Here is a 13,860-nt window from a genome sequence, read left to right as displayed (position 1 = left end):
GAGGCCAGCCAGCAGCACCTCCATTTGCTCTGAAGGGTTTCACGGTCAAGTACTAGAGCCCGCCTCTTCGTGTATCCCAAAGAGCTGGCACACAGCAGGTACCCAATCGACAGCCTGCAGATGAGCAGTGCCTTGGTGGGTCACTGAAGGGGAGACGGTGGAAATAAGGCGGGCATGGTATACTAAAACATTCCTCTTTTCACCATTTGGAAAAAGTTAACACTTCATAGTTTATCCCATCCTTATATGGTTTCATAAAATAGCATGTTTATTTGAAGAGAATTCTAAACACTTGAAAAACATGACAAGTAAATCAGAATTAAGAGAAAGGAATTAGTTTTATTATTTTGGAAAAAAGGAGAAAAGCAGAAAAAATGACAATGCATACCACCTATTTAATTCTGTCCTGATAATATTTAATATAAATATGTATCACATTTGTAATATATAACACGAATATTTGTAATATAAATAATTCTAAGAGAAAATAAGAAAACAATCCAAAATCACTTACCATCCTCCCACTGTCTTTTAAGACTTTCCGGAAAAGCCCTTTCCACCTTAAATGTCAATACATCTCCGTGGACAATTCTCAGTTTCCCAGGTGCTGCATCAGAAAGCATCTAATTTACAAAAAGATCAATAAAATGAGCTCATACTTCGGAGAACAGTGAAACACACATACTCTTTCTCTCTCTTTCTCCCTATACATTTTATTTCAGATCTGTGCGTCATTGAGTCAATCTGAAAAGCCAGAGACTAAGAGTGGTCACTAAATGAACTACGAGAACACCACGCCTACTGCAATAATCACAGTGTTTCATTTCTAACACATATGAATATTCAGTGATAGTAACAGATTATAGTAGAGCAATAGCTTATAATTTCACAAATAACATATTAACATAATTCTGACCCCCAGAATGACTGGCATTTCTGTACTGATTTAGTAAAAACTCAACTTTTATCTGCTTCACAGTGTTTCATTTCTAACACATATGAATATTCAGTGATAGTAACAGATTATAGTAGAGCAATAGCTTATAATTTCACAAATAATATATTAACATAATTCTGACCCCCAGAATGACTTGCATTTCTGTACTGATTTAGTAAAAACTCAACTTTTATCTGCAAGTTTTTTTTTTTTTAAAGGTCTTTATTTATTTATTTGTGTGTGTGAGAGAGAGAGAGATGACTCCCCACTTAGCAGGGAGCCCAGTGCAGAGCTTGGTCCTAGGACCTGGAGATTATGATCTGAGCCAAAGGCAGATGCTCAAACGACTGAGCCACCAAAGCACCCCTCCATCTCCAAGTTTTTAAATTAAAGACTAATGACATAATAATATTGAGAACTATTTAGGAATAAATCATAAAGATGAACTTAATTCAATAAATCTTAATAACCTAAATATATACAAAGAATTTTACCTACTACCAAGAGCTAAAACCTAATCTACCAGGAGACTTAAACCAAGTAAAAAGTCATGTGTCATTGCCAACCTACATGTGGCACCCTGAAATAGTCCCCTTATATTCCTGATCTTACTATTTCTTGATCCAGGCACTTGAAACCCAATGAATTAATTATCCTTCATGTTTTACCCATAGCTACCTCCCAGCCTATTTCTACTTTCCAACCATTTGCATTCCTTCCTTTTCCTTAAGTCTAAATAGAAAAAGAAAAGAAAAGGGGGGGGTACCCTCTTCTTTCTCATTTTTCTTCATTTCATCCCCCTTAGCACCATACCTTGAGATATGCTCTCACGGTACTGAAGTGTTCACACCCAGCTAAAAAGAGCCTTGAAGCTAAGCCGTCTACACATTTGTATTGCATTAAGGGCCCGTGTACCCAACACACAACTTGATTCTTGAAGTCCTCGGTTTAAAAACAACAACAAAAAACCCAACCCCAATGCAGTTCCCAATGCTTTACAAAGTTTAAAATGCGGGAGTGAATGCACCAATGAGAACAAACATCCTCGCTCAAGAAGATCACAAGAAGAGGAGACCCTCTTTAGACATCAAGTCTCACCTTAAGAAGCTCAGACACCCTTGGCTCCAAATGAGGGAACTTTGGCCCTGAGCACCCCTTGGTCCTGCTTCTCTATCTCAGTTAAAGCTGATTTTCTCTCTGAACCCTCTTCTTGCCTAATTCTGGCAACTAACAGGAAGGATGAAAGAAACATTACAGAAGCCAGAGAGGAGACCCGGGACCAAGGCACCCAGTTTGTAGATTACTCCTGCTTTTGGGTTAATGCAGTATCTCATATATACTTCTTTATAGCATTTTATAACATACTACACTTGTGTAGTATTGTGTACTGTCCAATTGTGTATACTTCTTTCCCACGTAGTAACACGTGCTCCTTAAGGGTAGTACCTGTTTCTCATCCACTTTAATGTCCCTTGCGGCTACAACAGCACACAGTAGGTGCTTCACATTTTTTGGTGAATGACCAACTGTAAAACTGGAAACTTCCCCTCCCAGACTGAGATTTGAGGTTTCCAAAATCTGTACAATCAAGAAACTTGCAAAGATTTCACTGATCAATCAGGTAAAATTATACAAGTAACATTTCAGAAATACAGAGCTGAAATGCTTATATTGGTAAGAAGCCAAACATTATCAATTTGGTATTCACTTAGTTTATTAAGTTTTGTCATGGCAGTTTAGTAAAAATAACTGCACACCTCTGATATTAATGTACTTACGGATTATTTTAAATTACCAAGATCTGCTAAGAATTAATCTGATGAGTTCCAGCCAATAAATCATAAAAAACATAAACTTCAATACACTATGAATAAAAAAGCAGTTAGCTCTCTGTGGGAAAGGCTCTTACTGAATAAAAACTGTGTATTTAATGATAGCATTTACTATCAATGAAGAATTTTTTTCTATAATTATGATTCACATAATTAAAACAAATTAACATACCAGAAACAAAGAGGCAGAAGAACTAAAAGCTTATGCTTCAGGATACCAACATATAGAAAGTAATAAAGTATTTAGTAATTAAGACTACAATAAACAATAAAACAATGTTGTTTTGGCTTGGCTCTTTGGCATTAATATACATGCTCCGATAACCACGTTTGAAATGTTCATTTTTGGAGGAGTCAAGATGGTGGAGAAGTAGCAGGCTGAGACTACCTCAGCTAGCAGGAGATCAGCTAGAGAGCTTATCTAAAGATTGCAAACACCTGCAAATCCATCGGCAGATGGAAGAGAAGAAGAACAGCAATTCTAGAAACAGAAAAACAACCACTTTCTGAAAGGTAGGACTGGCGGAGAAGTGAATCCAAAGCGACGGGAAGATAGACCCCGGGGGGAGGGGCCGGCTCCCGGCAAGCGGCGGAGCAGCGGAGCACAAAATCAGGACTTTTAAAAGTCTGTTCCGCTGAGGGACATCGCTCCGGAGGCTAAACCGGGGCGAAGCCCACGCGGGGTCGGCGTGACCTCAGGTCCGGCGGGGTCACAGAAGGATCGGGGGTGTCTGAGTGTCGCAGAGCTTGCGGATATTGGAACGGGAAAGCCGGCTGCAGAGACAGAGCCGACAGTGAGCTCGCAGCTCGGGGTTGCCTTGAACCGGTCGCAGGCTCGGTGAGCTCGGAGCGCGGCCAGAGGTCAGGCAGACGCGAGTTACTAGGAGCTGTTCGCTGAGGGTGCACAGGGGAGCGGGGCCCCGGGCTCTCGGCTCCTCCGGGCCGGAGACCAGGAGGCCACCATTTGTATTCCCGTCCTCCGGAACTCTACGGAAAGCGCTCAGGGAACAAAAGCTCCTGAAAGCAAAGCCGAGCAGATCACTCAGCCCGGCCCCTGGTAAGGGCGGTGTAATTCCGCAAAGAAACTTGAGAAACAAAGACACTTGAGAATCACTACAACAGGCCCCTCCCCCAGGAGATCAACAAAAAATCCAGGCAAGACCAAGTTCACCTACCAAGGAGTGCAGTTTCAATACCAAGGAGAGAGCAGCAGAATTCCAGAGGAGGAGAAAACAAACCACAGAACTCATGGCTTTCTGCCTGTGATTTTTTAGTCTTGCAGTTAATTTAATTTTTTTCTTTTTCATTTTTTTTTCTCTTCTTCTGCTAAAATTTTTTATAACTTTTCCCTTTTCTTTTTTAACGTTTTTTAACTAGATTATCTAATATATATATATTTTTCTTTTTTATACTTTTCTCTATTCATTTTCTTTTTTTTTTAATTCTTTTTTTCTTTCTTTATTTTTGAACCTCTTTTTATCCCCAAATCAGAAGAGATCCTAATCTCTTCAATCTTTTTTTTTCTTAATTCTTTTTTAAATTCTTGATTGAATTTTTAATTCAATCTCTTTTTTTTAATTCTTTTTTTTTTTTCTTTCTTTCTTTTTGAACCTCTTTTTATCCCCAAATCAGAAGAGATCCCAATCAGAAGAGATTGGGAGATCCCAATCAAAGGAGATCCCAATCAGAGGAGATCCCTCACCCAATCGTGAGGGGGGAGAAATCCCCCCTCACGATTTGGGATCTCTTCTGATTTGGTTAAAGCATATTTTCCTGGGATTGTTGCCACGCTTTTAGTATTTTACTTGCTCCTTCATATACTCTTAGCTGGACAAAATGACAAGGCGGAAAAATTCACAACAAAAAAAAGAACAAGAGGCAGTACCGAAGGCTAGGGACCTAATCAATACAGACATTGGTAATATGTCAGATCTAGAGTTCAAAATGACAATTCTCAAGGTTATAGCCGGGCTTGAAAAAGGCATGGAAGATATTAGAGAAACCCTCTCCAGAGATATAAAAGCCCTTCCTGGAGAAATAAAAGAACTAAAATCTAACCAAGTTGAAATCAAAAAAGCTATTAATGAGTTCAATCAAAAATGGAGGCTCTCACTGCTAGGATAAATGAGGCAGAAGAAAGAATTAGCGATATAGAAGACCAAATGACAGAGAATAAAGAAGCTGAGCAAAAGAGGGACAAACAGCTACTGGACCATGAGGAGAGAATTCGAGAGATAAGTGACACCATAAGACGAAACAACATTAGAATAATTGGGATTCCAGAAGAAGAAGAAAGAGAGAGGGGAGCAGAAGGTATACTGGAGAGAATTATTGGGGAGAATTTCCCCAATATGGCAAAGGGAACAAGCATCAAAATTCAGGAGGTTCAGAGAACGCCCCTCAAAATCAATAAGAATAGGCCCACACCCCGTCACCTAATAGTAAAATTTACAAGCCTTAGTGACAAAGAGAAAATCCTGAAAGCAGCCCGGGAAAAGAAGACTGTAACATACAATGGTAAAAGTATTAGATTGGCAGCTGACTTATCCACAGAGACCTGGCAGGCCAGAAAGAGCTGGCATGATATTTTCAGAGCACTAAACGAGAAAAACATGCAGCCAAGAATACTATATCCAGCTAGGCTATCATTGAAAATAGAAGGAGAGATTAAAAGCTTCCAGGACAAACAAAAACTGAAAGAATTTGCAAACACCAAACCAGCTCTACAGGAAATACTGAAAGGGGTCCTCTAAGCAAAGAGAGAGCCTACAAGTGGTAGATCAGAAAGGAACAGAGACAATATACAGTAACAGTCACCTTACAGGCAATACAATGGCACTAAAATCATATCTCTCAATAGTTACCCGGAATGTTAATGGGCTAAATGCCCCAATCAAAAGACACAGGGTATCAGAATGGATAAAAAAACAAAACCCATCTATATGTTGCCTCCAAGAAACTCATTTTAAACCCGAAGACACCTCCAGACTTAAAGTGAGGGGGTGGAAAAGAATTTACCATGCTAATGGACATCAGAAAAAAGCAGGAGTGGCAATCCTTATATCAGATCAATTAGATTTTAAGCCAAAGACTATAATAAGAGATGAGGAAGGACACTATATCATACTCAAAGGGTCTGTCCAACAAGAAGATCTAACAATTTTAAATATCTATGCCCCCAACGTGGGCGCAGCCAACTATATAAACCAATTAATAACAAAATCAAAGAAACACATCAACAATAATGCAATAATAGTAGGGGACTTTAACACTCCCCTCACTGAAATGGACAGATCATCCAAGCAAAAGATCAACAGGGAAATAAAGGCCTTAAATGATACATTGGATGAGATGGACATCACAGATATATTCAGAACATTTCATCCCAAAGCAACAGAATACACATTCTTCTCTAGTGCACATGGAACATTCTCCAGAATAGATCACATCCTCGGTCCTAAATCAGGACTCAACCGGTATCAAAAGATTGGGATCATTCCCTGCATATTTTCAGACCACAATGCTCTGAAGCTAGAACTCAACCACAAGAGGAAGTTTGGAAAGAACACAAATACATGGAGACTAAACAGCATCCTTCTAAAGAATGAATGGGTCAACCGGGAAATTAAAGAAGAATTGAAAAAAATCATGGAAACAAATGATAACAAAAAAACAACGGTTCAAAATCTGTGGGACACAACAAAGGCAGTCCTGAGAGGAAAATATATAGCGGTACAAGCTTTTCTCAAGAAACAAGAAAGGTCTCAGGTACACAACCTAACCCTACACCTAAAGGAGCTGGAGAAAGAACAAGAAAGAAACCCTAAGCCCAGCAGGAGAAGAGAAATCATAAAGATCAGAGCAGAAATCAATGAAATAGAAACCAAAAACACAATAGAACAAATCAACCAAACTAGGAGCTGGTTCTTTGAAAGAATTAATAAAATTGATAAACCCTTGGCCAGACTTATCAAAAAGAAAAGAGAAAGGACCCAAATAAATAAAATCATGAATGAAAGAGGAGAGATCACAACTAACACCAAAGAAATACAAACTATTATAAGAACATACTATGAGCAACTCTACGCCAACAAATTTGACAATCTGGAAGAAATGGATGCATTCCTAGAAACATATAAACTACCAAAATTGAACCAGGAAGAAATAGAAAGCCTGAACAGACCCATAACCAGTAAGGAGATTGAAACAGTCATTAAAAATCTCCAAACAAACAAAAGCCCAGGGCCAGATGGCTTCCCAGGGGAATTCTACCAAACATTTAAAGAAGAACTAATTCCTATTCTCCTGAAACTGTTCTAAAAAATAGAAATGGAAGGAAAACTCCCAAACTCATTTTATGAGGCCAGCATCACCTTGATCCCAAAACCAGACAAGGATCCCATCAAAAAAGAGAGCTATAGACCAATATCCTTGATGAACACAGATGCAAAAATTCTCACCAAAATACTAGCCAATAGGATTCAACAGTACATTAAAAGGATTATTCACCACGACCAAGTGGGATTTATCCCAGGGCTGCAAGGTTGGTTCAACATCCGCAAATCAGTCAATGTGATACAACACATCAATAAAAGAAAGAACAAGAACCATATGATACTCTCAATAGATGCTGAAAAAGCATTTGACAAAGTACAGCATCCCTTCCTGATCAAAACCCTTCAAAGTGTAGGGATAGAGGGCACATACCTCAATATCATCAAAGCCATCTATGAAAAACCCACTGCAAATATCATTCTCAATGGAGAAAAACTGAAAGCTTTTCCACTAAGGTCAGGAACACGGCAGGGATGTCCATTATCACCACTGCTATTCAACATAGTACTAGAAGTCCTAGCCTCAGCAATCAGACAACAAAAGGAAATTAAAGGCATCCAAATCGGCCAAGAAGAAGTCAAATTATCACTCTTCGCAGATGATATGATACTCTATGTGGAAAACCCAAAAGACTCCACTCCAAAACTGCTAGAACTTATACAGGAATTCAGTAAAGTGTCAGGATATAAGATCAATGCACAGAAATCAGTTGCATTTCTCTACACCAACAACAAGACAGAAGAAAGAGAAATTAAGGAGTCAATCCCATTTACAATTGCACCCCAAACCATAAGATACCTAGGAATAAACCTAACCAAAGAGGCACAAAATCTATACTCAGAAAACTATAAAGTACTCATGAAAGAAATTGAGGAAGACACAAAGAAATGGAAAAATGTTTCATGCTCCTGGATTGGAAGAATAAATATTGTGAAAATGTCTATGCTACCTAAAGCAATCTACACATTTAATGCAATTCCTATCAAGTACCATCCATCTTTTTCAAAGAAATGGAACAAATAATTTTAAAATTTATATGGAACCAGAAAAGACCTCGAATGGCCAAAGGGATATTGAAAAACAAAGCCAAAGTTGGTGGCATCACAATTCCGGACTTCAAGCTTTATTACAAAGCTGTCATCATCAAGACAGCAGGGTACTGGCACAAAAACAGACACATAGACCAATGGAACAGAATAGAGAGCCCAGAAATAGACCCTCAACTCTATGGTCAACTAATCTTCGACAAAGCAGGAAAGAATGTCCAATGGAAAAAAGACAGCCTCTTCAATAAATGGTGTTGGGAAAATTGGACAGCCGCTTGCAGAAAAATGAAATTGGACCATTTCCTTACACCACACACAAAAATAGATTCAAAATGGATTAAGGACCTCAATGTGAGAAAGGAATCCATCAAAATCCTTGAGGAGAACACAGGCAGCAACCTCTTCGACCTCAGCCGCAGCAACATCTTCCTAGGAACATCGCCAAAGGCAAGGAAAACAAAGGCAAAAATGAACTTTTGGGATTTCATCAAAATCAAAAGCTTTTGCACAGCAAAGGAAACAGTTAACAAAACCAAAAGACAACTGACAGAACGGGAGAAGATATTTGCAAACGACATATCAGATAAAGGACTAGTGTCAAAAATCTATAAAGAACTTAACAAACTCAACACCCAAAGAACAAATAATCCAATCAAGAAATGGGCAGAGGACATGAACAGACGTTTCTGCAAAGAAGACATCCAGATGGCCAACAGACACATGAAAAAGTGCTCCATATCACTCGGCATCAGGGAAATACAAATCAAAACCACAATGAGATATCACCTCACACCAGTCAGAATGGCTAAAATCAACAAGTCAGGAAATGACAGATGCTGGCGAGGATGCGGAGAAAGGGGAACCCTCCTACACTGTTGGTGGGAATGCAAGCTGGTGCAACCACTCTGGAAAACAGCATGGAGGTTCCTCAAAATGTTGAAAATAGAACTGCCCTATGACCCAGCAATTGCACTACTGGGAATTTACCCTAAAGATACAAACGTAGTGATCCAAAGGGGCACGTGCACCCGAATGTTTATAGCAGCAATGTCCACAATAGCCAAACTATGGAAAGAACCTAGATGTCCATCAACAGATGAATGGATCAAGAAGATGTGGTATACTATGCAGCTATACTATACAATGGAATACTATGCAGCCATCAAAAGAAACGGAAGCTTGCCATTTGCGACAACATGGATGGAACTAGAGCGTATCATGCTTAGCGAAATAAGTCAAGCGGAGAAAGACAAATACCATATGATCTCCCTGATATGAGGAAGTGGTGATGCAACATGGGGGCTTAAGTGGGTAGGAGAAGAATCCATGAAACAAGATGGGATAGGGAGGGAGACAAACCATAAGTGACTCTTAATCTCACGAAACAAACTGTGGGTTGCTGGGGGGAGGGGGGTTGGGAGAAGGGAGGTAGGGTTATGGACATTGGGGAGGGTATTTGCTTTTGGGTAAATTGTAAGGGGAGATTAACCATGAGAGACTATGGACTCTGAAAAACAATCTGAGGGGTTTGAAGTGGCGGGGTGGGTGGGAGGTTGGGGTACCAGGTGGTGGGTATTATAGAGGGCACAGCTTGCATGGAGCACTGGGTATGGTGAAAAAATAATGAATACTGTTTTTCTGAAAATAAATAAATTGGGAAAAAAAATAAAATAAAAAAAATAAAATTGCTATTACTGAAAAAAAAAAAGAAATGTTCATTTTTTTCCACAATGATACACGCAGCAACATACCAGAAAACTGGTATTAACACACATTAACCTTCCTTTCCTAGGTTTAAAGTTGCATTTCTATCTCATTTCTTTTGGATTCCCCTTCAGACTTAATTCTCAGCCAATGAGAAAGCAAACACTCCCATTCTTTAAAAGGTGTACCTCTTCTAAGACCACTTGGTAGCCTGATCTTCCCCTTTCAGACTTGCCACTGTAGAAGGAATGAAGACTGGTGACCATAGCTTTAAATGAAGGCCTTGAAGCAATTATGGGGGGAAAAACATTATACAAACTGAAATCATAGTATGACTACAGATGATAGCTATTTAAATACCTAATGATTTTCAGCAATGACACACAAACACTTCTAACCAACCACTAATAGAGAAAGATGCTTTTATTATTATCATGGCAGTATCTGGGGGATGGTAGAGAGGCGGGAAATAGCAGCACTGTAGGGCTTCAACAAGAACACTGCTAACATCACACTTTAAATCCGGATGGCGTTAGCTCATCATGTGCTCCAAGGCACAGACTACTATGAATGCAAGCACTTGATTACAGTCAAATGAGTATTTTTACAGACACTCTTAAACTGTTCTATCATTTTCATTTTAGTTTTCAATCTTATATCCTTCCAAAACGAGATTTAAGTCAGCTTAGAGTAAAAGGCATTCATTAGCTAAGGCTGTAAAAGAAGAAACAGAAAGCCAAACCATGAAAAGGAGAGGCATGTATGTAAATCCTCTAACAATATATGTACTGAATTATAGAATCCTTAGTTTCTACTGGAAATAATTATACTAAATCCCCAAGAGAGAAAATTGTCTTTTTTCTAGTATTAAGTTTTATAAGGGATATACAGAACAAAATAATGGAGAATGCCTTTAATAAAAATGAAGAAACCAATGCAGGAGAATTCTTTATTTGGTGCCTTAAAAAAATCTCTCTTTTAAGTCAAGATCTGAGATAGCTTTTTACAGGAGGCAAGTAACTATGGTCCATCTAGGTAATTTGTTGGTGGTCTAATTTGATGAGGAAATAATTTATGCAACACTTGGAATTAGACACAACCAGAAATTCCTTCAGAACAAAGAACTATACTGACTGGTCATTTTGTAGTTTTTATGCCACCTTCTCATCATGAAGGGCTCATGGCAACCAGCATTGTACAATGAGCTAAAGCATTAATTACACAGCCTACTGATATTACCTTCTTCCTGACTTGCTACATAGCAGGAACCCAAACATTGTTGAAGTGCTGGGCAAAAGTGTTAGGTAAACTATATGAGAATGATCTATAATATAGAATATGATAGGTGAAAAACTTCTAAAACACATAAAAAAGACTAATGATATTATTCAAAAGGAATTTAAGATAGTGTTAATATAGACTTTTCTTTTTTTCTTTTTTTTAAAAAATATTTTATTTATTTGACAGACAGAGATCACAAGTAGGCAGAGAGACAGGCAGCAAGAGGGGGAAGCAAGCTCCCTGCTGAGCAGAGAGCCCGATGTGGGGCTCGATCCCAGGACTCTGGGATCATGACCTGAGCAGAAGGCAGAGGCTTAAACCACTGAGCCACCCAGGTGCCCCAATATAGACTTTTCTTTAGGGTGAAGATTATGGCATAATTTCAAAAAGTCAAATTGTTTTGTTTTTTAAATAGGACCCAACATGTGTAACAGAAATTTATTTACCCAGTCTCATCATGGATTTAGAGATTTGATTTAGTAAACTTTCTGTTCAACCAGTGGTTAACATTTCTAAGAAAGAAACTTACACAGTATCATGTCTTATCTTTTTCTTGTCAGTAGCTGTGGCTAGGACTTCCAGTACTATGTTGAATAAAAATGGGCAAAGTAGACATCCTTGTCTTCCTCTTGATCTTATAGGAAAAGCTCTCAGTTTTCCACTACTGAGTATGACATTAGCTGTAGGTTTTTTTCATAGTGTATGTTGAGGTAGGTTCTCTCTAAACCTATTTTACTGAGTTTTTATCATGAATGGATGTTGTACTTTGTCAAATGCTTTTTCTTTATCTATTGAGATGATCATATGGTTTTTATTCTTTCTCATATTAATGTAATATATCACATTAATTGTGATTGATTAGCAAATACTGAACCACTCCTACATTCCTGGAATAAATTCCACTTGATTATGGTGAATGATTTTTTTAATGAATAACAAGGAAAAGAAAAATTAAGGAAATAATCCCATTTATAATTACACCCAAAATAACAAAATACCTAGGAATAAACTTAACCAGGTATTAGGTTAAGGTAAAGGACCCATACTCTGAAAACTATGAAACATTTATGAAAAAAATTGAAAATGACACAAGTGGAAAGATATTCCATACTCATGTACCAGAAGAGCCAACATTACTAAAATGTACATGCTACCCAAAGCAATCTATAGGTTCAATGGAATCCCTATCAAAATACCAACAGTTTTCACAAAACTAGTATAAATTACCATAAAATTTATATGGAACTATAAAAGACCCCAAATAGCCAAGGTAAACTTGAAAAAGAACAAAGCTGGAGGTATCACAACCCCAGATTTCCAGATATAATGCCAAGTTATAGAAATCAAAATAGTATGGTACTGGCAAAAAAACAGGCACATAGATCAGTGGAGCAGCATCGAGAGCCCAGAAATAAAACCATGTTTCTTTGGTCAATTAATCTTTGACAAAGGAGGCAAGAACATATAATGGAAAAAAGATGATCTCTTCAACAAATGGTGTTGGGAAAACTGGACAGCTACATGCAAAAGGATGAAACTCTACCACTTTCTTATATCGTACATTAAAAACAAAAACAAAAAGAACAAACTTAAAATGCATTAAAGATCTAAATGTGAGACCTGAAACCACAAAACTCCGAGGAGAAAACACAGGCAATTCCTTTGACACTGGGCATAAAATTTTTTTTTCTAGATATGTCTCCTCAGGCAAGGGAAACAAAGGCAATATTAAACTACTGGGACTAACCGAAATAAAAAACTTCTGCAGAGTGAAAGAAAAAATCAACCAAACATAGTATCCAAAATATATAAAGAACTTATACAACTCAGCACCAAAAACCCCCAAATAATTCTAATAAAAAACAGGCAAAGGACCCGAGTAAACATTTTCTAAATAAGACATACAGATGGTCAACAGACATGAAACGATGCTCAACACCTCTAATCAGAGAAATGTACATCAAAACCACGGTGAAATATCACTTTATTTTATCCACATCAGAATGGATAAAATAAAAAACACAAGAAATAACAAGTGTTGGTGAGGATATAGAGAAAAAGGAATTTTTGTGTACTATTGGTGGGAATGAAAACTGGTATAGCCACTGTGAAAAACAGTATGGAGGTTTCTCAAATATTAAAAATACAATTACCATAGAAACCAGTAATTCCACTACTGGGCATTTACCTCTAAAAAACTAAAACACTAATTTGAAAAGATATATGAGCCCCCTTGTTTACTGTAGCATTGTTTACCACAGTCAAGGTACGGAAGCAGCTCACGTGTCCATGGATAGGTGAATGGATACAGAGATGTATATATATACAATGAAATATTACTCGGGCATAAAAAAGAATGAAATCTTCACATCTGCAACACACAGATGGACCTAGGGGATACAATGCTAAGTAAAGTCAGTCAGTCAGAGAAAGACAAGTAACATATGATTTCACTTATATGTGGAATTTAAAGAACAGAACAAACAGGAAAGAGACAAATAGAAAAACAATCTTAAATACAGAGAACTAAGTAGTCATTGCAGAGGGGAGCTGGGTGGAGTAAGAGGTGAAAGAGATAAAGAGAATTAAGGGTACATTTATCTTGAGGCGCTCTGGGAAATGTACAGAAGTACTGATCATTATATTGTACACCTGAAACTAATACAACACAGAATGTTAATTATGATTCAATTAAAAAAAAACTTGTGAAAATAAAAAAAGAATG

The 13,860-nt window shown here is 37.8% G+C and overlaps 1 protein-coding gene across 3 annotated transcripts in view; it reads right to left on the bottom strand.

Moving 5' to 3' along the window:
* TFB1M (transcription factor B1, mitochondrial) overlaps positions 1 to 13,860 on the bottom strand; it is a 79,058-nt gene that overhangs the window by 52,412 nt on the left and 12,786 nt on the right. For all 3 annotated transcript variants that reach the window (XM_044243497.1, XM_044243505.1, XM_044243487.1), the window contains exon 3: positions 515 to 623. In XM_044243497.1, the coding sequence (XP_044099432.1) occupies positions 515 to 623 (109 nt within the window). The remainder of the gene's footprint in view (positions 1 to 514; positions 624 to 13,860) is intronic.

Source organism: Neovison vison, chromosome 1, assembly GCF_020171115.1.
Source record: "Neovison vison isolate M4711 chromosome 1, ASM_NN_V1, whole genome shotgun sequence".
NCBI classification, from domain to species: domain Eukaryota; kingdom Metazoa; phylum Chordata; class Mammalia; order Carnivora; family Mustelidae; genus Neogale; species Neogale vison.
Note: the sequence above shows the minus strand (reverse complement) of the source record. Positions and strands in the feature narration are given on the sequence as shown.